Genomic DNA, 24852 nt, shown 5'->3' on the forward strand with positions numbered 1-24852 from the left:
GGACATTTACTAAGCAGTGATAAGAGCGGAGAAGTGAGCCAGTGGAGAAGTTGCCCATGGCAACCAGTCAGCACTGAAGTAAAAAATAAGAATTTACTCACCGGTAATTCTATTTCTCGTAGTCCGTAGTGGATGCTGGGAACTCCGTAAGGACCATGGGGAATAGATGGGCTCCGCAGGAGACTGGGCACTCTAAAAGAAAGATTAGGTACTATCTGGTGTGCACTGGCTCCTCCCTCTATGCCCCTCCTCCAGACCTCAGTTAGGGAAACTGTGCCCGGAAGAGCTGACACAACAAGGAAAGGATTTGGAATCCAGGGCAAGACTCATACCAGCCACACCAATCACACTGTACAACTTGTGATAACCATACCCAGTTAACACTGCAGTATGAACAACAACTGAGCCTCATTTAACGGATGGCTCATAACAATAACCCTTTAGTTAAGCAATAACTATATACATGTATTGCAGAGAGTCCACACTTGGGACGGGCGCCCAGCATCCACTACGGACTACGAGAAATAGAATTACCGGTGAGTAAATTCTTATTTTCTCTGACGTCCTAGTGGATGCTGGGAACTCCGTTAGGACCATGGGGATTATACCAAAGCTCCCAAACGGACGGGAGAGTGCGGATGACTCTGCAGCACCGCATGAGCAAACTCAAGGTCCTCCTCAGCCAGGGTATCAAACTTGTAGAACTTAGCAAACGTGTTTGACCCCGACCAAGTAGCAGCTCGGCAAAGCTGTAAAGCCGAGACCCCTCGGGCAGCCGCCCAAGAAGAGCCCACCTTCCTTGTGGAATGGGCTTTCACCATTTTGGATGCGGCAATCCAGCCGCAGAGTGAACCAGCTGAATCGTGCTATAGATCCAGCGAACAATAGTCTGCTTCGAAGCAGGAGCGCCAACCTTGTTGGCTGCATACAGAATAAACAGCGAGTCAGACTTTCTGACTCCCGCCGTTCTGGAAACATAGATTTTCAAAGCCCGGACTACGTCCAGCAACTTGGAATCCTCCAAGTCCCTAGTAGCCGCAGGCACCACAATAGGCTGGTTCAAATGAAACGATGATACCACCCTAGGAAGAAATTGGGGACGAGTCCTCAATTCTGCCCTGTCCATATGGAAGATCAGATAAGGGTTTTTACATGACAAAACCGCCAATACTGACACATGCCTAGCCGAAGCTAAGGCCAATAGCATGACCACTTTCCACGTGAGATATTTTAGCTCCATGGTCTTAAATGGCTCAAACCAGTGGGATTTCAGGAAATCCAACACAACGTTAAGATCCCAAGGTGCCACCGGTGGCACAAAAGGAGGCTGAATATGCAGCACCCCCGGAACAACGTCTGAACTTCAGGCAGTGAAGCCAGTTCATTTTTAGAGAAAATGTATAGGGACGAAATCTTGACCTTTATGGATCCTAATTTTAGGCCCATAGTCACTCATGACTGTAGGAAGTGCAGGAATCGACCCCGCTGGAATTCCTCTGTAGGGCCTTCCCGGCCTCACACCAAGCAACCTATTTTTGCCATATACAGTGAAAAAGTCTTGCTGTCACGTCTTTCCTAGCCTTTATCAGCGTAGGAATAACTGCATCCGGAATGCCCTTTTCCGCTAGGATCCGGCGTTCAACCGCCATGCCGTTAAATGAAGCAGCGGTAAATTTTGGAACAGACAGGGCCCCTGTTGCAACATGTCCTGTCTGAGAGGCAGAAGCCCTGAGTCCTCTGAGAGCATTTCCTGCAGCTCCGGGTACCGAGTCCTTCTTGGCCAATTCGGAGCAACGAATATTGTTTTCACTCCTCCTTTTATTACAAATCTCAGCCCTTGGGTATGAGAGGAAGAGGAGGGAATACAGAGACCGACTGGAACACCCACAGTGTTACTAGTGCGACCACAGCTATCACCTGAGGGTCCCTTGACCCGGCGTAAAACCTTTTTTAGCTTTTTATTGAGGTGGGACGCCATCTAGTCCACCTTAGGCAGTTCCCATCAATTTGCAAACTGCGTGAAGACTTCCTGATGAAGTCCCCACTTTCCCGGGTGGAGGTCGTGCCTGCTGAGGAAGTCTGCTTCCCAGATGTCCACTCCCGGAACGAACACTGCTGACAGTGCGCTTACTTGATTCTCCGCCCAGCGAAGAATTCTGGTGGCTTCTACCCTCGCCACCCTGCTCCTTGTGCCGCCTTGGCGGTTTACATGAACCCTTGCGGTCTGACTGGATCAGAACCGGTTGGTCGCGAAGCAGGATCTCCGCTTGACTTAGGGCGTTGTATATGGCCCTTAGTTCCAGGATATTGATGTGAAAGCAAGTCAGTTTACTTGATCACAAACCTTGGAAATTTCTTCCCTGTGTAACTGCCCCCCACCCTCGGAGGCTTGCATCCGTGGTCACCAGGATCCAGTCCTGAATGCCGAATCTGCGGCCCTCGAGAAGGTGAGCACTCTGCAGCCACCACAGGAGAGACACCCTGGCCCTGGGGGATAGGGTGATTAACCGATGCATCTGAAGAGGTGATCCGGACCACTTGTCCAGTAAGTCCCATTGGAAGGTCCTCGCATGGAACCTGCCTAAGGGGATGGCCTTGTATGATGCCACCATCCTTCCCAGGACTCGAGTGCAGTGATGCACTGACACCTGTTTTGGTTAATAGATTCCTGACCAGTGTCATGAGCTCCTGAGCTCTCTCTATCGGGAGATAACCCTTTTCTGGTCTGTGTCTAGGATCGTGCCTAGGAGAGGCAGATGAGCTGTAGGAACCAACTGCGACTTTGGAATATATAGAATCCAGCCGTGTTGCCGTTACACTTCCAGAGAAAGTGATACGCTGTTCAGCAACTGCTCTCTTGATCTCGCTTTTATGAGGAGATCGTCCAAGTACGTGATAATAGTGACACCTTGCTTCCGCAGGAGCACAATCATATCCGCCATTACCATGGTGAATATTCTCGGGGCCGTGGAGAGACCAAACGGCAACATCTGAAATTGGTAATGACAATCCCGTACCGCAATTCTGAGGTACGCCTAATGAGGTGGATAAATGGGGACCTGAAGGTATGCAATCCTTATGTCCCGATTCACAATAAAGTCTCCCCCTTTTTAGGCTTGCACTGACCGCTCTTAGCGATTCCATCTTGAACTTGAACCTTCTCAGGTATATGTTCAGGGATTTTTAATTCAATATGGGTCTGACCGAACCGTCTGGTTTCGGGATTACAACATGGTCGAATAATAACACCCTCTTGTTGAAGGAGGGGACCCATGACCACCACCTGTTAAAGATACAATTTGTGAATTGCAGTTAACACTGGCTCCCTCTCTTGGGGGGAAGCCCGCAGGGCCGTCGGTGAGGGGGCATCTTCTCACAGTCCAGCTTGTATCCCTGAGACACAATATCTATTGCCCAGGGATCGAACAGGGAGTGAACCCACTTGTGGCTGAACTTACGAAGGCGTGTCCCCACCGGGCCTAGCTCCGCCTGTGGAGCCCCAGCGACATTGGTGGATTTTTGTAGGGGCCGGGGAGGACTTCTGTTCCTGGGAACTAGCTGCCTGACTCTGACAAGAAAGGACACACCTCAGACTTTCTTGTTTCTTTATACGAAAGGCTGCATTTAATAATGTTGTGCTTTCTTAGGCTGTGCAGGAATATAAGGCAAACTAGCAGAATTACCAGCTATAGCTGTGGAGACCAGACCCGAGAACCCTTCTCCACACAATCCTCAGCCTTCCATATGCCTCTTAAGTCGGCATCATCTGTCCAATGCATATTCTACAGGACACGTCAAGCAGAGATCGACATAGCTTTGACTCTAGGACCCAGTATACTCATGTCTCTTTGGGCATGCTTTATAACTATATATCTATCACTTAAGGCAGCATCTTTAATATATTTATATTTCATACTAGGGTCTCATCTCTGCTGATATGGTACCTGTCCACGCTGCCACAGCGCTATAAACCCATGCCGACACAATCGCCGGTCTTGGTAGTATACTAGAATGTGCACGCTATCTGCAGGATCCCTGAGAATAGCAAGTGCTATCGTCTGTGCAAACAGGACACCCCAGGGGAAGATTCTCAACATATCCTGGCCCTAGTGGGGAAAGGATACAGCCTGAGAATTATCTTGTGGGAAGCTGCCGTCTCTTGTCTGAAGATTCCCGCTCTTTTTCCTCATGAGAGGAGGGAAATTTACCTCAGCATTCTTCCCCTTAAACATGTGTACTCTCGTGTCAGGGACAGATGAGTCATCAGTGATATGCAAATCATCTTTTATTTCAATAATCATATATTGAATACCTTCTAGCCATCTTGGCTGTAACTTTGCATTATCGTAGTCGACAGTGGAGTTAAACTCCATGTCGATACCAGTGTTTGTTATTATGGATAGTGAGCATTGAGAGACTCTGAAAGTCTCTGTGACATAGGGACAGACCTAGGTAGATTTCCTGTCTGTTCCCTAACCTTTTGTGCAATAAATTCACCTTAGCACTTACACATATCCAAACAGGTGTCGGCGTTGTCGACGGAGACACCCTCTCACACACATATCCGCTCTATCACCTCCTTAGAGGAGCCTTTTACCTCAGACATGTCGACACACGCGTACCGACACACCATACACACAGGGGATTCTCTATTTGAGGACAGTTCCCCCACAAGGCCCTTTGGAGAGACAGAGAGAGAGTATGCCAGCACACACCCCAGCGCTATATAACCCAGGGATTACACTACAACTCAGTGTTTACCCAGTAGCTGCTGTATATACAAATTTTGCGCCTAAATTTATGTGCCCCCCCCCCTCTCTTTTCACCCTTTGTGTACCAGGATACTGCCGGGGAGAGCCTGGGGAGCTTCCTTCCAGCGGAGCTGTGAAGAGAAAATGGCGCTGGTGTGCTGAGGAAGAAGGCCCGGCCCCCTCAGCGGCGGGCTTCTGTCCTGTTTCTGACTAAAAATGGCGGTTTTTTTTTTACACATATACAGTCACAGACTGTATTATGTGTATTTATTGCCAAAAGGTATTCTTATTGCTGCCCAGGGCGCCCCCCCCCCCCCCCAGCGCCCTGCACCCTACAGTGACCGGAGTGTGTGGTGTGCAGTGGGAGCAATGGCGCACAGCTGCAGTGCTGTGCGCTACCTTAATGAAGACCGGAGTCTTCTGCCGCCGATTTTATCTCCTTCTTCTGTCTTCTGGCTCTGCAAGGGGGACGGCGGCGCTGCTCCGGGAACGGACGATCGAGGTCAGGCCCTGTGTTCGAACCCTCTGGAGCTAATGGTGTCCAGTAGCCTAAGAAGCACAAGCTAGCTGCACGCAGGTAGGTTTGCTTCTCTCCCCTCAGTCCCACGTAGCAGTGAGTCTGTTGCCAGCAGATCTCACTGAAAATAAAAAACCTAACAAATACTTTCTTTCTAGCAAGCTCAGGAGAGCCCACTAGGTGCATCCAGCTCTGGCCGGGCACAGATTCTAACTGAGGTCTGGAGGAGGGGCATAGAGGGAGGAGCCAGTGCACACCAGATAGTACCTAATCTTTCTTTTAGAGTGCCCAGTCTCCTGCGGAGCCCGTCTATTCCCCATGGTCCTTACGGAGTTCCCAGCATCCACTAGGACGTCAGAGAAATTTGCTTACTATAAAATTATACAGCGCTGCTGATTGGTTGATGGGGAAATTTCTCCACTGGCTCACTTCTCCGCTCTTATCACTGCTTAGTAAATGTACCCCTAAAGGGGGCTACTCGCGGAGCGATATTCTAAGCAATCTTACTAGATTGCTTAGAATATAAGCCTGATCGCTCTGTGTGTAGCCCTACAACCTACCCAGGAAAACTACCTACACAATGGTAAAAGTAGTTCAGTGGTTTTGGAGTTTATCTCAATCAGACAAAGAAACAAACAAACAAACAAACAAACAAACAAACAAACAGACTTCACTCATTTATAAGATGTATAAATAAAAAGTAATAGTTATCAGATATACAGTGTTACAGTTATGATATACAGTATATTAGTTATTAGATACAGTGTTAGTATATACAATGTTATTACATATAGAGACAGTGTTCCAGTTATGATATACAGTACATTAGTTATTAGATACAGTGTTAGTATATACAATGTAATTACATATAGAGACAGTGTTGAAGTTATGATATACAGTATATTAGTTATTAGATACAGTGTTAGTATATACAATGTCATTACATATAGAGGCAGTGGTACAGTTGTGATATACAGTATATTAGTTATTAGATACAGTGTTAGTATATACAATGTTATTACATATAGAGACAGTGTTCCAGTTATGATATACAGTACATTAGTTATTAGATACAGTGTTAGTATATACAATGTAATTACATATAGAGACAGTGTTAAAGTTATGATATACAGTATATTAGTTATTAGATACAGTGTTAGTATATACAATGTCATTACATATAGAGGCAGTGGTACAGTTGTGATATACAGTATATTAGTTATTAGATACAGTTTTAGTTACTATATACAATATAAGATAGTTATTAAATACATTATAGTAATCACCTATAGTGTTAGTTATGTTATACATTATAGTAGTTATCAGCTATAGATAGTGTTATAGTTATGATATACAGTATATTAGTTATTATAAGAGCATGTGCGGGTCAGCTCGCCCCCATATTCACCAAGATCTTCAATAAATCGCTGGAGCTACAGAAAGTCCCTTCCTGCCTCAAAAGGTCTACTATAGTCCCGGTCCCCAAGAAACCCACTATCACGAACCTGAACGACTACAGGCCGATAGCACTGACGTCTGTGGTCATGAAAACGTTTGAGCGTCTGGTTTTGAATCACCTGAAAACTGTGACTGGCCCCCAACTAGACCCCCTGCAGTCCGCCTATCGCTCAAATCGGTGTGTCGAGGATGCAGTCAACCTGGGCCTGCACTACATTCTACAGCACCTAGACATTCCCGGTACCTACGCGAGGGTCCTGTTTGTCGATTTCAGCTCGGCCTTCAATACAATCGTCCCCAGCATCCTCCACCCCAAATTACTTCGCCTAGGGGTCCCAGAAGCTACCTGTTCCTGGATAATAGACTTCCTGACAGATAGGACACAGGTGGTGAAAGCGGGGGAATTCATCTCTCAAGCGCGGTCCATTAGTACAGGGGCCCCTCAGGGCTGTGTCCTCTCACCCCTGCTCTTCTCCCTGTACACAAATGACTGTACCTCAGAGGCGCAATCAGTAAGAATCATCAAATTTGCCGATGACACCACCGTCATCGGCCTCATCAAGGATGGGGACGAATCGGCCTATAGACGGGAAGTAGACCGGCTGGCCCAGTGGTGCATCCACAACAACCTCGAGCTCAACCCCCTCAAAACTGTCGAGATGATAGTGGACTTCAGGAAGAAGTCATCTAGTGCACCTCCGCTAACGATTGCTGACAGTGTGGTATCGCTAGTGGACTCCTTCAAGTTTCTAGGGACCACAATCTCCCGGGACCTTAAATGGGGGTCCAACGCTGACGCCACTGTTGGGAAAGCGCAGCAGAGGTTGTTCTTTCTCAGGCAACTAAGGAAGTTCAACATCCCACAGAAGCTTCTGCTCCTCTTCTACTCCGCGATTGTGGAGTCGGTACTGTGCTCCTTGATACTCGTATGGTACAGCTCCGCCAGCGCGAGGGACAGATGCAGGCTCCAAAAGGTGGTCAGAACCGCAGAGAAGATCATCGGGGCCGACCTTCCCTCAGTCCAGGACCTGTACTTGTCCAGAGCTAAAAAGCGGGCAATGAAGATAGTAAAAGACCAGCTACACCCTGGCCACAGCATGTTTAACTTGCTTCCTTCAGGCAGGCGTTACAGGGCCGTCCCCACCAGAAGCCTCAAAAGTTTCTTTCCCCAAGCGGTCCGCCTGCTGAACTCCTGAACATTGACTGACTAGACGTACATGTAACTCACTTGTGTTCCTACCGTATACCCTATCTGTGTGACTTTGCTTACCCCCCGACCTGCTTATCTGTTACCTACTTGGCTGTTGTAAAGCAAACCGAAGACAAATTCCTAGTATACGCAAGTATACCTGGCCAATAAACCTGATTCTGATATACAGTTTTAGTTACTATATACACTATAATATATAGTTTCAGTTATTAAATACAGTATAGTAATCACCTATAGTGTTAGTTATGTTATACATTATAGTAGTTATCAGCTATAGATATTGTTATAGTTATGATATACAGTATGTTAGTTATTATATACAGTTTTAGTTACTATATACTAGTTTTTACATATAGTTATACCCCTTTTCCACCTACGTACCGTGTCCGATCCGGGATGTTTAACACGGCTACAACCCGTGTCGGCTCCCCCGTTTCCACTACACTTCGACACGGGTTATTCCCGTGTCTGATCTGTTTCCACTTAACCCGGGTAAGCTCTGTAAAAGCCTATTGCTGTCATTACAAATGGACTTTTTACTGTCTCATCAAGATGATGTCATCAAAAGGACCAAAAGGGAGGGCTGGGGCCTGCTCACAGCATTGCAGCAATGGACACCGGTGCAGTAGCTGTGTCTAGCATGGAGTCGCAGACTGTTTGCAGTTTACTGCTGCTTTCTGCTACAGACAGCTTGATGCAGCTTTTCACCTTGTGCTACCTACTGCAGAGCTGGAGAAGGAGAGCTCAATTCTTTGCAGAGAGGGCTACCTATCGACGCAAATATTTGAAAAGGAGGAGAGCGCGTATACATCCACTGTTGTTATTTCTTTAATAACAATGAACTGTACACCAAGCCGAAGAATGTGGATGAGAGATCGCAGACATGGGGAAGCATTCATGCAGACTATTCTAGCATATCAGGAGGAGCAGTGGATGTCAAACTTCAGGATGTCTCGCGCTACATTCGAGTATGTTTTGGAACTACTGTCCCCCGCAATAACCATGCAGACCACCAGGTTCCGTAAGCCCATTGAGCCAGCCAGGAGATTAGCGATTGCTCTCTGGTGGTATGCTACCCCTGGAGAGTATCGCACAGTTTCCAGTTTATTTGGAGTAGGGATTGGCACGGTCTGCAAGATTGTCTACCAGGTCACGCGGGCATTGCTGGATACCATGTACCATCGCTTTATTTCCTTGCCACAAGGACAGCGGCTAGATGAGACTATAAAAGGGTTTAAGAAGCGTGGCTACCCACAGTGTGCTGGTGCCATAGATGGGACCCACATCCCCATCATCGCCCCCCATGACAACCCAGCAGACTATTACAATCGTAAGGGTTGGCATTCCATTGTTCTGCAAGCTGTAGTGGACCACAAATACTGGTAAGCACTGTTTCACTAATGTGTTTGAAATAGGCTTGGCCTGTTTTATGATAATGCATAAACCTTTATTTTTAGTTTCACAGATGTCTTCATAGGGTGGCCCGGACGGTCACATGATGCAAGGGTTCTCGCCAACTCCGATCTTTACAGTATTGCTGAGGACAAGCTTGGTGGATGGCTTTTCCCTCGAGAGGTAAGATTATTTACTACTTAAACTAATGTTCGCCCATAAACCAATAGTCAAGTTTTACCCCTGTAATAATATTAATGTTTTATTAACAGAAATCGGTGATCGTACATGGTGTGGACATCCCGGTCCATCTCATTGGTGATGCAGCATACCCATTACAGCGCTGGCTAATGAAGGGCTACACCCAGCATGTTCACTTATCCCCCGAACAGACATCATATACCCATGCCCTAAGTTCGGCCCGTATGGCAGTGGAGAATGCGTTTGGGCGTTTAAAAGGACGCTGGCGCTGCCTCATGAAGAGGAATGATGTGGACTTGAAAATAATGCCAGATATAGTAGCGGCCTGCTGCATTCTCCATAACATATGTGAGATACAAAAGGAAAACTTTCTCCCCGAGTGGAATGTACATGATCATGGGGCGGGGGTCACTGTACATGATGCACCAGGCTTGGTGGGGGGGCATGACGCTGCCAGCGAGTGCATAAGGGCCACCATTGCAGCTAATCTTCAAACAATGTTGCAGTAGAGAAAACAGACAAGTTTTTGTGTGCAAACAATTTTTGTTTATTTCGTTTTTTCAGTTATAAAAATTTGGTTCAAAAGTTGTTATAATATTTTTCCTTTTAAACAGTTGGCACACATTTTCTGAGGTAACAATATAAAATATTTAAGTGCAAACATGTCACTGTAAAATTCCACATAACGCAAGGGGTCTTCAACATGTGTCCCTCCAGCTGTTGTGGAACAACATGTACCAGCATGTGTTGCTATGTGTTTCCACAACAGCTAGAGGGCCACATGGTGAAGACACCTGCCCTGAGGTAAAAGAGTAAAGTGCAAACAGGGCACTCTGTATAAAAAAAACCCTAATGTTTGGTTTGGCAGATATCGGGTCACCCCCAATATTTGGATCGCACTGCCGCACATTTTCTGAGGTAACATTATAAAATATTTAAGTGCAAACATGTAAAATTCCACATAACGCAAGGGGTCTTCAACATGTGTCCCTCCAGCTGTTGTGGAACAACATGTACCAGCATGTGTTGCTATGTGTTTCCACAACAGCTAGAGGGCCACATGGTGAAGACACCTGCCCTGAGGTAAAAGAGTAAAGTGCAAACAGGGCACTCTGTATAAAAAAAACCCTAATGTTTGGTTTGGCAGATATCGGGTCACCCCCAATATTTGGATCGCACTGCCGCACATTTTCTGAGGTAACATTATAAAATATTTAAGTGCAAACATGTAAAATTCCACATAACGCAAGGGGTATTCAACATGTGTCCCTCCAGCTGTTGTGGAACAACATGTACCAGCATGTGTTGCTATGTGTTTCCACAACAGCTAGAGGGCCACATGGTGAAGACACCTGCCCTGAGGTAAAAGAGTAAAGTGCAAACAGGGCACTCTGTATAAAAAAAACCCTAATGTTTGGTTTGGCAGATATCGGGTCACCCCCAATATTTGGATCGCACTGCCGCACATTTTCTGAGGTAACATTATAAAATATTTAAGTGCAAACATGTAAAATTCCACATAACGCAAGGGGTCTTCAACATGTGTCCCTCCAGCTGTTGTGGAACAACATGTACCAGCATGTGTTGCTATGTGTTTCCACAACAGCTAGAGTGCCACATGGTGAAGACACCTGCCCTGAGGTAAAAGAGTAAAGTGCAAACAGGGCACTCTGTATAAAAAAACCCCTAATGTTTGGTTTGGCAGATATCGGGTCACCCCCAATATTTGGATCGCACTGCCGCACATTTTCTGAGGTAACAATATAAAAAGGTAGCCCAAATATCTGGATCCCACTGCCCATTTTCTGAGGTAACACTATAAAACTTTAAAGTGCCAACAGGGCACTCTGTAAAATCAAAATAATGTTTGCATTTGTAGGTATCAGGGTTGAGGATACAGTGCAAACATAACCTTAAAACACAAACATTGTTTTATAACCCGCTGCTCTAGGGCAGTTGTCTATATACCCGAAATTCTGAGGACTGCGGGATTTGTGTTGGGGGATTTGAGGGAGGCTCATAGTTGTATGGACCATATGGGTGCTGTGGGTAGGCTGTGTCTTGCTGTTGTGTTTGTGTGGTATTCCCTATGGTACGTGCAAACGTGCGTTCAAAAAATGTCATCTGCCTATCATGCATGGTCATTAACTGACTCATAAAAGTTTGATGCATTTCTTTTTCTGACGCAAGGAATCTCTCAAGCCGTGCATCTTCCTGGGCATTGAGCTCACTATCTGCCTCACGCAGGTGATCCAAGATAATGGACTTCATTGCTTTGACCGTTTGTTCTGTTTTGTTCAGTTTCTTTTTCCGCTGTGGAACGTTGTAGACTGTGAAGGAGATGAAACAGAATGTAAGCAACAATTTAAAAATAGCAGTGGTAGCATATACGTGTTTGTGGCCTTCTCCCACCTGCACACTAGCTATACTCTGCAACATTACCATGATTCTATTAAAAAATAGCAGTGGTAGCATATACGTGTTTGTGGCCTTCTCCCACCTGCACACTAGCTATACTCTGCAACATTACCATGCCTTTACATATAGGGACTGCTGCAACTGTATTTGTAATGGTAATACTTACTATTTGAGCGCAAAGTCGTGGTCTTGGGGGGTTGCGACGTCTCCGCCTGAGACTGTGGTACGTCCTCAATAGTGGCACTGATGGAATCATCATTGACGGTCGAGTCTTCAAAACTGCTGTCCGATATAAGCAGCGGGGATGATGGGCTGCATTGTGAGCTGGGAAGGCTGTGCTGTGTTTCGTCACAGTCCTCGTCGACTGACATCTGGCGACTGGCAGAGCTGGATGACGATAGTGCTATGGGATTTGTTATCGCAGTTTTGCCGAAGACACTATAGCATAGGTCATAATATGGCCATTCCATACGCCCAGCACCACTTTTCTTGCGGTTATGGTCGTGTACTTTGGTGAATTGTCTGCGTAGTGCCTTCAATTTGTTAACGACTTGTTGCTGGGTTTTTTGGATGCCCCTTTCTGCCAGCATAAGGGATATGTTCTTGTAGACGATAGCATCCTTAACTGTTCCAGTCACCTGCCTTCTTATTTCTTCCTCTCCCCGAATATTAAGCAGCTCCTTGATCTCTGTGTCTGACCAGATATGGCTAGCCATGTTGCTGTGCTGGAGCTTCTGCTGCTGTATATTGTCTGTTTGTTTGGAAGCTGCTGCAATAAAAAGATCTGTATGTACCCAGCGCGACTTCAGAGTGTTTTGTTTGCTGCCTCAATGCCTGCATGTGCCCAGCGTGTCTCCCAGGGATGACATCATCTTCCAGTGCCCCAGAAGCACCAATCAGCGTCTCAGAGCGTTACTCGGGTCTGAAAACACGTGTAATGACCGTTTCCACTGCACCGCTATCCGTGTCATTACCGTGTTCTACCCAGGTAAATAGCCGGGTTGGATTCCCGGGTCACTCAACCCGTGTTGACCCGTTTCCACCTACTAAAAATCCGTGTTGATGCGCGCCCCCGTGCAAAAACACGGGTAAAAACAGCTAGTGGAAAAGGGGTATTAGTTATTAAATACAGTATAGTGGTTATCAACTATAGTGTTACAGTTATCATATACATTATTGTAGTTCTCAGCTATAGATAGTGTTACAGTTATGATATACAGTATATTAGTCATTATATACAGTTTTGGTTACTATATACAATATATTAGTTTTTACATATAGTTACAGTTATTAAATACAGTATAGTAGTTATCAGCTATAGTGTTACAGTTATCATATACATTATTGTAGTTCTCAGCTATAGATAGTGTAACAGTTATGATGTACAGTCAGTCACCATCCCATATATACTGTATGTTACAGTCAGTGTTATATTTATCTATGTTAAGAGAGTTACAGCCAGGGGAGGGAGATGGGCGTGACAATGCATACCAGGCCCCGCCTCCAGTCTGCCTCTCCCGCGCATGCTCACTAGGCGGAAATGTTCTACGGCTGCGCAGTAGGATTTCGTGACCCGTAAATATGGCTGAGTTGCTGCGGATAAGATGCTGAGATTTTCCGTGGGAAGGAGGACTCTGTGCAGCCATGGCAAGGTTGGCTGACTACTTCATAGTGGTGGGATACGACCATGAGAAGACAGGTACGTGCGGCGGGCGGGGTAGGCCGAATCTGTGCTGTTATGAGGTGGGAGGTGATGCTGCAGCTGTGACACCCCTGTACCCGTTGCACATGGACTCGCCCCCTGTGTCTTATGCCTCGTCTGGCACATACTATATGTTATAGGGAGGGGTGCTGGGTGTCTTCCTGCCCCTTATCACTCAGCCACTGCTCCTGTGTTCTGTAGGTTGGGAATGTCTCCCTCCCCTAATGTCACATCCTGAGTGACGTCCTCTGCCAGCACAGTGACACAGTACGGCCAGGCTATCATTGGTGCCATAGATGATCTTATAGGAGGGGACTTATGTTAGGTGGTGGCTTGTGCTGGGGCAAGGGGGAGGTTTGCACATCTGGGGCGAGGGGGAGATTTGCGCATCTGAAGCGCTGGGGCGAGGGGGAGGTTTGCGCATCTGGAGCGCCAGGATGAGGGAAAGGTTTGCGCATCTGGAGCGCCAGGATGAGGGGGAGGTTTGCGCATCTGGAGCGCCAGGATGAGGGGGAGGTTGGCGCATCTGAAGCGCTGGGGCGAGGGGGAGGTTTGTGCATCTGGAGCGCTGGGATGAGGGGGAGGTTGGCGCATCTGGAGCGCTGGGATGAGGGGGAGGTTTGCGCATCTGGAGCGCTGGGATGAGGGGGAGGTTTGCGCATCTGGAGCGCTGGGATGAGGGGGAGGTTTGCGCATCTGGAGCGCCAGGATGAGGGGGAGGTTTGCGCATCTGGAGCGCCAGGATGAGGGGGAGGTTTGCGCATCTGGAGCGCTGGGATGAGGGGGAGGTTGGCGCATCTGGAGCGCTGGGATGAGGGGGAGGTTGGCGCATCGGAAGCGCTGGGGCGAGGGGGAGGTTTGTGCATCTGGAGCGCCAGGATGAGGGGGAGGTTTGCGCATCTGGAGCGCCAGGATGAGGGAGAGGTTTGCGCATCTGGAGCGCTGGGATGAGGGGGAGGTTGGCGCATCTGGAGCGCTGGGATGAGGGGGAGGTTGGCGCATCTGAAGCGCTGGGGCGAGGGGGAGGTTTGTGCATCTGGAGCGCCAGGATGAGGGGGAGGTTTGCGCATCTGGAGCGCCGGGATGAGGGGGAGGTTTGCGCATCTGGAGCGCCGGGATGAGGGGGAGGTTTGCGCATCTGGAGCGCCGGGATGAGGGGGAGGTTTGCGCATCTGGAGCGCCGGGATGAGGGGGAGGTTTGCGCATCTGGAGCGCCGGGATGAGGGGGAGGTTTGCGCATCTGGAGCGCTGGCATGAGAGGGAGGTTTGCGCATCTGGAGCGCCAGGATGAGGGGGAGGTTTGCGCATCTGGAGCGCTGGGATGAGGGGGGGAGGTTGGCGCATCTGGAGCGCTGGGATGAGGGGGAGGTTGGCGCATCTGGAGCGCTGGGATGAGGGGGAGGTTTGCGCATCTGGAGCGCTGGGATGAGGGGGAGGTTTGCGCATCTGGAGCGCTGGGATGAGGGGGAGGTTTGCGCATCTGGAGCGCTGGGATGAGGGGGAGGTTTGCGCATCTGGAGCGCTGGGATGAGGGGGAGGTTTGCGCATCTGGAGCGCTGGGATGAGGGGGAGGTTTGCGCATCTGGAGCGCTGGGATGAGGGGGAGGTTTGCGCATCTGGAGCGCTGGGATGAGGGGGAGGTTTGCGCATCTGGAGCGCTGGGATGAGGGGGAGGTTTGCGCATCTGGAGCGCTGGGATGAGGGGGAGGTTTGCGCATCTGGAGCGCTGGGATGAGGGGGAGGTTTGCGCATCTGGAGCGCTGGGATGAGGGGGAGGTTTGCGCATCTGGAGCGCTGGGATGAGGGGGAGGTTTGCGCATCTGGAGCGCCGGGATGAGGGGGAGGTTTGCGCATCTGGAGCGCCGGGATGAGGGGGAGGTTTGCGCATCTGGAGCGCCGGGATGAGGGGGAGGTTTGCGCATCTGGAGCGCCGAGATGAGGGGGAGGTTTGCGCATCTGGAGCGCCGGGATGAGGGGGAGGTTTGCGCATCTGGAGCGCTGGGATGAGGGGGAGGTTGGCGCATCTGGAGCGCTGGGATGAGGGGGAGGTTGGCGCATCTGGAGCGCTGGGATGAGGGGGAGGTTGGCGCATCTGGAGCGCTGGGATGAGGGGGAGGTTGGCGCATCTGGAGCGCCGGGATGAGGGGGAGGTTGGCGCATCTGGAGCGCCGGGATGAGGGGGAGGTTGGCGCATCTGGAGCGCCGGGATGAGGGGGAGGTTTGCGCATCTGGAGCGCCGGGATGAGGGGGAGGTTTGCGCATCTGGAGCGCCGGGATGAGGGGGAGGTTGGCGCATCTGGAGCGCCGGGATGAGGGGGAGGTTGGCGCATCTGGAGCGCTGGGATGAGGGGGAGGTTTGCGCATCTGGAGCGCTGGGATGAGGGGGAGGTTGGCGCATCTGGAGCGCTGGGATGAGGGGGAGGTTGGCGCATCTGGAGCGCTGGGATGAGGGGGAGGTTGGCGCATCTGAAGCGATATGATGAGGGGGAGGTTGGCGCATCTGGAGCGCTATGATGAGGGGGAGGTTTGTGCATCTGGAGCGCCGGGATGAGGGGGAGGTTGGCGCATCTGGAGCGCTGGGATGAGGGGGAGGTTGGCGCATCTGGAGCGCTATGACGAGTGGGAGGTTGGCGCATCTGGAGCGCTATGATGAGGGGGAGGTTGGCGCATCTGAAGCGCTGGGGCGAGGGGGAGGTTTGCGCAAATGGAGTGCTGGGGTGAGAGGGAGGTTTGCGCATCTGGGGCGAGGGGGAGGTTTGCGCATCTGGGGCGATGGGACGAGGGGGAGGTTTGCGCATCTGGAGCGCTGGGACGAGGGGGAGGTTTGCGCATCTGGAACTCTGGGACGAGGGGGAGGTTTGCGCATCGTAAGGGCTGGGGTGAGGGGGTGGTTTGCGCATCTAGGGTGGTTTGTGCATCGTAAGCGCTGGGGCGAGGGGGAGGTTTGTGCATCTGGGGCGAGGGGATGAGGGGGAGGTTTGTGCATCTGGGGCGAGGGGATGAGGGGGAGGTTTGTGCATCTGGGGCGAGGGGATGAGGGGGAGGTTTGCGCATCTGGAGCGCTGGGATGAGGGGAATGTTTGCGCATCTGGAGTGCTGGCGCGAGGGGGAGGTTAGCGCATCTGGGGCGAGGGGGAGGTTAGCGCATCTAGGGCGAGGGGGAGGTTAGCGCATCTGGGGCGAGGGGGAGGTTAGCGCATCTGGGGCGAGGGGGAGGTTTGCGCATCTGGGGCGAAGGGGAGGTTTGCGCATCTGGAGCGCTGGGGTGAGGGGAGGTTTGCGCATCTGAAGCGCTGGGATGAGGGGGAGGTCTCCGCTGCCTAAGCGCCGGAGACAAGGGAGAGATTTGCTTTAAGTGCACACTCCTGAGCCTTTATTTTCTGGACTTATGAAATGTGCCTTTTTATTTATTTATGGTCCGTACACCATGTTTTGGGCAAGGGGCACCACCTGCCTGTAGACTGTGTTATATGATTAGTGACTGTGCTCCTATGTATTATGAGACGGGTTTGGTTTCTAGACAGCGAATGGTTGCTGAATGTTCGTATGTTGCTGAATGTTCGTATTTTGATTGCTGAATGATGGTATTATTTTTAGACGCACCAGTAGCGATTGTCCTTATGGTGAATCCCTGATTTTAATTTGTTTAAAATACTTAATTTAGTATTTGGCCCTGTACCTTGTTTACATCCTTTTTTCTACCCTCTGCAGCCCTGGGAAAGTTATGTTTTGATTTTTTTTATATTTTCCTCTGGCTAGTGAATGATAATTCTGTATGTGTTACATCTGATATATTTAAAAGGAAAATGCACCAAGTTTCTCTTTAATGGTACAGTATAACATACAGCAAAATGTAATTCTTTCTCTCATTTTATTGCTGTTATAAATTTTGTGTCTTATCGTCATCCCCATTAGAATGTAAGCTCTTACGAGCAGGGCCCTCTCCCCTCATGTGCTTTTCATTCTCTTACTTAGACTATCATCTACTCCAGAGGTTCTCAAACTCGGTCCTCGGGGGCACACACAGTGCATGTTTTGCAGGTAACCCAGCAGGTGCACAGGTGTATTAATTACTCACTGACACATTTTAAAAGGTCCACAGGTGGAGCTAATTATTTCACTTGCGATTCTGTGAGGAGACCTGCAAAACATGCACTGTGTGCGCCCCCGAGGACCGAGTTTGAGAACCTCTGATCTACTACATACTCACTGCAATGGCACCTAACCCTCGGTTTCTGCCTCCCTGATGCTTATTTCTTGGTCCTGACCTCTGATGCAGAAATGTCTATCTACCATAGAAACATAGAATTTGACGGCAGATAAGAACCACTTGGCCCATCTAGTCTGCCCCTTTTTTTTTTTTTTTAATCCTTTAGGCATCTCAACCCTTTTCGAACCTTAATTCTTTGTAAGGATATTCATATGTCTATCCCAAGCATGTTTAAATTGCTCTACAGTCTTAGCCTCTACCACCTCTGATGGGAGGCTATTCCACTTATCCACTACCCTTTCTGTGAAGTAATTTTTCCTTAAATTTCCCCTGAACCTCCCCCCCCATGTACTTGTCCTAGATTGTCTTGTACTGTAAGTCGCTGTTTTCTTGTTTTGCTCAGTTGTTTATGTACTTTGTTAGGCGCTGCAGAACCCTTGTGGCGCCATATGAATAAATCATCCATTTACTCTACTGAAGTGTTTATTGTGTATATGTTAACTTTTTTACCTTGGTGGGTTATAATGACTATATTCGATAGTGATATTTCTGTTATGGAGTCGGTAAGTACCCCTATTAATTTGCTGCCAAGAGTATTAAAGTGCTTTGATATAAATGTAATTTAATACTATTTATTCACTTATTTTCTTCTCTTTGTTTGCTAAAGGCCTCTCCTTTAATACCGTCTGCATACTATGCAAAGTAATACCCCTTTCACACTGCCATAAATATCCCGGGTTATTGCACATAAATGCGCAGCAACCCGAGAAATTGGGGGTCATTTAGACCTGATCGCACGCTAGGTTTTTTCGCTGCGATCGGGTCAGAACTGCGACTGCAGTGCGCAGGCGCATCGCACAGGTGCAAAGCGGATTGATGCTGTGCGATGGGTCTTACGAAGAATCCATGTGCACAGCCGATCGCAAGGAAATTGACAGGAAGAAGGCGGTTATGGGTGTCAACCGACCGTTTTCTGGGAGTGTTTGGAAAAATGCAGGCGTGTCCAAGCGTTTGCAGGGCGGGTGTCTGACGTCAATCCGGGCCCGGACAGGCTGATGTGATTGCAGCGGCTGAGTAAGTTCTGGGCAACTCAGAAACTGCACAAAACTTTTTTTGTACCGCCCGGCTGCACATGTGATCGCACACTTGCAAAGCAAAAATACACTCCCCTATGGGCAGCGACTATCTGATCGCAGCGCTGCAAAAATCCCCTAGCGAGCAATCAGTTCTGAATTAGGCCTATTGTGCAGTGAGAAAGCAACCTGTTGAAATTACCCAGGTAGAGCGACCTGGTATTTCAACCCGGCTTGTAGTGCATAGGAAGAGCTGGTGCTAGGAGATGATCTCATGATCTCCTCTCCAAGCACTGTGTCGGGCCACCAGTCTGAAAAGGCTCTCGGCCGAGTCGCATCCGGAAAGGACCACGTGTACAAAATCCCGGGTGCCACCCTGCAAATGCAGTGTCAAAGGATATAGTAACATAACGGGTGTGGTTCATCAAATCGACAGTATCTAGGTCGACAATGTTTAGGTCGACCACTATAGGTCGACAGTCACTAGGTCGACATGGATGGAAGGTCGACAGGGTTTCTAGGTCGACATGTGCTAGGTCAACAGGTCTAAAGATCAACATGAGTTTTTTTTTTTTTTTTTTGGTGGCGTTTTCTTCGTAGAGTGACCGGGATCCCAAATTAGTGCACCGCGTCCCCTTGCATGGCTCGCTTCGCTCGTCATGCTTCGGGCATGGTGCCTTCGTTCCGCTACCGCTTCGCTCGGCACACTTTACCGTTCCAATCGTAGTCCACATGGATCGTTAATTATGAAAAAATTCAGAAAAAGAAAAAAAATATGTGAAAAACTCATGTCGACCTTTAGACATGTCGACCTAGCACATGTCGACCTAGAAACCCTGTCGACCTTCCATCCATGTCGACCTAGTGACTGTCGACCTATAGTGGTCGACCTAAACATTGTCGACCTAGATACTGTCGATCTTCAGACCGGATCCCTAACATAACATAGTAACATAGTTTCTGAGAGTGAAAAAAGACAATTTGTCCATCGACTTCAACGTACAGTATTTGTGGTCTCCTACACTGTATTTTTAGGGCCATTTTATCTGTTGTGAATGTTGGCCGTTATATTTATTCCTCTTTTTCTTTTTTTTTCTTTTTAACTATAGTGCGTGATCTACCCACCGCTTAACCACTAACGTTAATAAAACTGCGTATCGGTTGTGATTGTGTTTAACCAATGCTTTCAAAAGTAGCCAGTGGTTTCAGGAGTGGCCAGTGAATGTGAAAATGGCCCATGCAGCATCTTAAAAAGATGCTACTGCTACTTCTGACTAGTAATTGAATAGGTTGCACGCTGCACTGGTTAAAGCATGCTGTTTAGCACCGATAGGTAACCTTGCGACAAACCGTCTTGCACATCTAAATTAGCACAGTGGGTAAATTCAAGTTTGTGAGCAGAGTGTGTTGATGAGGTGTATAGTGGTGACATTGAACTGAATTGCTAAGCCTGTGAGGCCTAGGATGTTAACACAGTAAGCAGATCTAATGGTTGTACTAGTAATGTGTTGTACATAGACATTTTGCATGTATCCTAAAGGGCCCCATACACTACAACGATATGTCTGAGGCTGAAGTCGGAGGCGATTTCCCTTGAACTCTCCCGGGAGCGGTTCCATACGATTTGGTACATTTTGCATGCGATATATAGTATGAAATCCCAACCGTGCCTGTGGGAACCGACGTATCACGAGTGCAGCACTAAAAATCTAGGGGAGCCAATCTGACCCTCACGGAAACGCGGATTGGATCGGATCGGAACACCTCCAAAATACCCGATTTCACCCGATATATTGTCCCGAATGCCCGAAATTGGATGAAATCGGGCTTTATCGTTCTAGTGTATGGGGCCCTTTAGGATGGTGTGTTCATACACTGTAATCACAATACTAAGCTCTATAAGAAATTCTGCTCACGTTTATCATTGGGATGTCTCTGTATCTTGTTGGAAAGGAAATAATTGAAGACAAATGCTTTTCATTTGTTTGTGGATATAGATATTTAATAATAAAAACCTGTTATTTGTAAGTAAAGATAAAATGTTTCTCCTGATTTAAGGTCCGGATCTTTGATAAGTAATATTGCGAACAGGTATCATTCACCCATTGGCTGCAGCCCACGGCTCTGTGCTTTAAATAAGAAGTTTCCTAACGCTGGGAAATAGCAGATCTCTGTCAGCACGAAGGTTCTGCACGTGGGAACTTTGCATAACAAACACATGTGAGCATTGGTTATATAGATGGATATGGTCTGTTAATCTGCACCTCTTGCTTGTTTAATTTGGCGCGTTGCAGAGATTTACTGTAGTCCAGTGACGGGTTACATTGGACACATCATATTTAACATATGTTTAAAGTCCTATAAACAATTACTGATGTCATTGCTTGGTCTAGGAGAGTTTTGATATCACTTCAATGTTCATTATGAAAATGTATGTATTATGGTGACTTACATATTTTTACTTTACAGTAGACTATGATTGATCCCAAGTGCACTAATGGCTTTCAGTGACAGATTGCTAAACGTAGTTGTGAAAACCAAAACAAAACCAAAGTTTATACACCGTCTTACAGGAAAGTCTTCTTGGTGTGAAGCGGTGTGTTATCAGATTAGCACAGTGATGGCTAACCTTGACACTCCAGCTGTTGTTGAACTAAACATCCCAGCATGCCCTGCATCAGTTTTGCTATTTGGCCAAGCTAAAACTGATGCAGGGCATGCTGGGATGTGTATTTGTGGGGTATGCTTCTGAACTGTTCATTGTGCAGGCTGTTCCGACGGTATCCAATCTCTAGGTTGACAGTCATTAGGTCGCCCGCTATTGGTTGAAATGGTCACTAGGTCAACACGAGTTTTTCCCTATTATTTTATTTATTTATTTCCTTATTTATTCCCCCCCCCCCCCTTTTTTTTTCATTTCCTTTTTTATTTATTTATTTATTTATTTTTTTACTTTTTCATACTTTACGACCCATGTGGACTACAATTGGGAACGGTAACCTTGCCCGAAGCATGTCGAGCGAAACTAGTAATTGGGGTTCCCGGTCACTCTACGAAGAAAACGACATGTCGACCTTTTGTCCTGTCTACCTTATGCTTGTGTTAACCTATTTTAGGTGTCGATTTACTCACTGTCGACCTAGACACTGTCGACCTACAGATGGGTCAACGGTTATCTTGACTAGTCTTCTGCGCCTAGGCACAACATGACTTATTAGCATAAACCATTCATCTATTGTTCTCAGCTGCAATACAATACAGAGAACAATACAGCAGGGGATTAAGTCCGACTGGCCAGTCTCAGTTAATCCTGTTAAAGGTCAAGACGAGATAAACGTGGACCCATCTGTAAATGTGGTCCACCCTATAAACCACACCCGTTCTGACAGGTGCTTCTCTCCAAATATGCGCTGCTTGTTCTTAGTGATTGGCTGTCATGTTCCTGTGGCCAGTTAGCGGTTTAAATTTCGTCTATATAAATGAGGGTGCAGTAGATGGCTTTAGTTTATGAAGTGTGGGCTGGAAAGTAACACCAACTTGTTTACCCGTAATATTAGCTTTCTTTAAATAGAGTTTATACTTAGTACCTATCTACCCAAACTCTCTGTCCTCAAGGCACCCTAACCATCCAGGTATATATGATAGCTATGCTTCAGTATAGGAGGCTTACCTAGTTCCTCAGTTGTCTTGATTTTGAACCATTTGTGCTTGAGTAAGTATAGCCTTGAAACCAGGATGGTTAGGTTGCCTTGAGTTTGGGAAATAACCTTTCTTAATGAAGAATAGCAGCACAATCTCTGAAAGCTCTAAGTAGCGTGTTCCTTGGACTTGAGGATAGTGAGGAACATGATGGTTGGAGGCCTTGAGATGTTTTTCGATAATAAAGATGAAGAGGATCTGTCATAGGTTAATATGGGTCCTAATCTCATCTTATGCCAAGAGTGGAGCCGAGTATGAGCCAATCTTAAAAGAGGATGGCTCTATGGGGTAGATGAATTGTTTTATACGTATATCCTAAGAAGGAGTCTGAATATTGGACTATCATTATCAGCCAAAAGTATGATGAAACCTAAGTACATGGTTATTGGAGCCCGGTCCTGAGAGGCATAGATAGCTATTGAGGTCACATCCACACTTCAGTGAGTGAAAGCCATGGCAGACGTTGGTTACATTAACGGCATAATATTCCTTGGGTTCTGGTAAATCTTGGCCTTGCCTCTCGATGGTTCTAGTCAAGATGGAAAACATTGACTTTTGTGTTGTGGCCATGATGACAAATAGTGATATGCAGTCCTGTAATTGCTTATATCTGCTGGATCAGTGCCTGGTATTCTGGGGGGAACATTCATATTTAGCGCCACTATATGCTCAGACCAGGAGCTGTTGTGATACCCAACATGTCTGACTTTATGCTGCCACACAAAGAGTGATGTTCTCATTATATCTTGTATTCAAATTTAATTATAATATAAACTCCCAGAAAATATTAAATTTCTCTTGTTTCTCCATTTTACATTCTATTGATTGGCCTTGGTTAGGGGATTTGATTCGGTGATATGTACAGGTAAAGCCCCAGACGTGGTATACCCTGACAATATAGCATATGAGCCTAAGGCACTGGTTCCCGAACGTGGTCCTCAAGGCTCCCCAACAGTCCAGGTTTTAGGGATATCCCTGCTTGTGTGCAGATGGTATAATCAAACTGAAAGTGTTACTAATTATCGCACCTGTGTCTAAGCATGGATATCCTTTAAAATCTGGACTATTGGGGTGCCTTGAACCACATTTTTGAACCACTGCATTGTTGTGAATGGGTCTGATATGAATATCGTTCATATCGGACTTAGATATTGTCCAGTGTATAGGGTCCGTAACAGTGCAGGCTTTAGTGATATCCAAACTACATGTAAAAGGCAGTGGTAGCAACATGGAAAGTAGTGGGACTCATTACAGTAATGGTGCAAGTCAAGATTGTTGGGCTTAAGAAAGTAGGACAGGTGTCCAAAAGGACCTGAGATGAGTAAAAGAAACCAGCCTACCACGTCTTTATATCATAATACAATATTAGAAGTAATATATTAATGATATTACATATTCGTCATTCACATCATTAACTGCCCCAGTGGGGCTAACACGCTCTAGTATGTACCCCCACATACATGCTAGGGTTTTTTTTTTTTTTGTCAGTACTCTGTTAACCTACCAGTTTTATAGTGTGGGAGGAAGCCGGAGTACCCTGGAGGAAACCCACGAAAGCACAGGAAGAACATATAAACTTCACACAGTAAGGGCCTTGGTGGGAATTGCAACCAAGACCCCAGTGCTGTGAGGCATTAATGCTAACCATTACACCAACCGTGCCACCCAAGATGGTCACCATTCATGCCGTGGTGCCACAAAGAGGAAATATTGGCATTGTGTGCCTAACATGAACTATCTATTTATCAGTCTTGGGTGGATTTTGTTGTAAAAAGTGTTCTACGTGGGCATTTATTCTGCCATATACATTTTCTCAGTAGCGGAATAATAGCTCCCCTTCCAGAGAGCGCAGCACCTGCTACTAATGCACATTGCTACAGACTCTGTATGCCGCTGTCTGTGGGACATTCTCAGTTCCAAGAGCATGTTCCGCGATCAATTTGTTTTGTAGACTGAACCAACATCCATCCATCCATCCATCCATCCATCCATCCATCCATCCATCCATCCATCCATCCATCCATCCATCCATCCATCCCAGTGCCGCATGTGTCTGGATCACCGGTGTGAATGGATGTCCTGACTAATGACTGCCCCCCCTTCTGTCCTTCATATTCAGTAATAACATGTTCCTGCGTCTCCTGCACTTCATGTCACAGCCTGTCCTTCTTCTGTGGTAGGAGCGCCGGTCGCTTTGTTTATGAGCTGTTGGTACAATGTG

At 47.4% G+C, this 24852-nt stretch overlaps 1 protein-coding gene across 5 annotated transcripts in view; it reads left to right on the top strand.

The window, feature by feature from the left end:
- The first annotated feature begins 13510 nt into the window (after positions 1–13510).
- The window catches only part of SBF2 (SET binding factor 2), a 585530-nt gene continuing 574188 nt past the window's right edge, over positions 13511–24852 (top strand). For all 5 annotated transcript variants that reach the window (XM_063946447.1, XM_063946443.1, XM_063946444.1 and 2 more), the window contains exon 1: positions 13511–13646. In XM_063946447.1, coding sequence (XP_063802517.1) covers positions 13592–13646 — 55 coding nt within the window. In that variant the 5' untranslated portion in view covers positions 13511–13591. The remainder of the gene's footprint in view (positions 13647–24852) is intronic.

Source organism: Pseudophryne corroboree, chromosome 11 (genome assembly GCF_028390025.1).
Source record: "Pseudophryne corroboree isolate aPseCor3 chromosome 11, aPseCor3.hap2, whole genome shotgun sequence".
NCBI classification, from domain to species: domain Eukaryota; kingdom Metazoa; phylum Chordata; class Amphibia; order Anura; family Myobatrachidae; genus Pseudophryne; species Pseudophryne corroboree.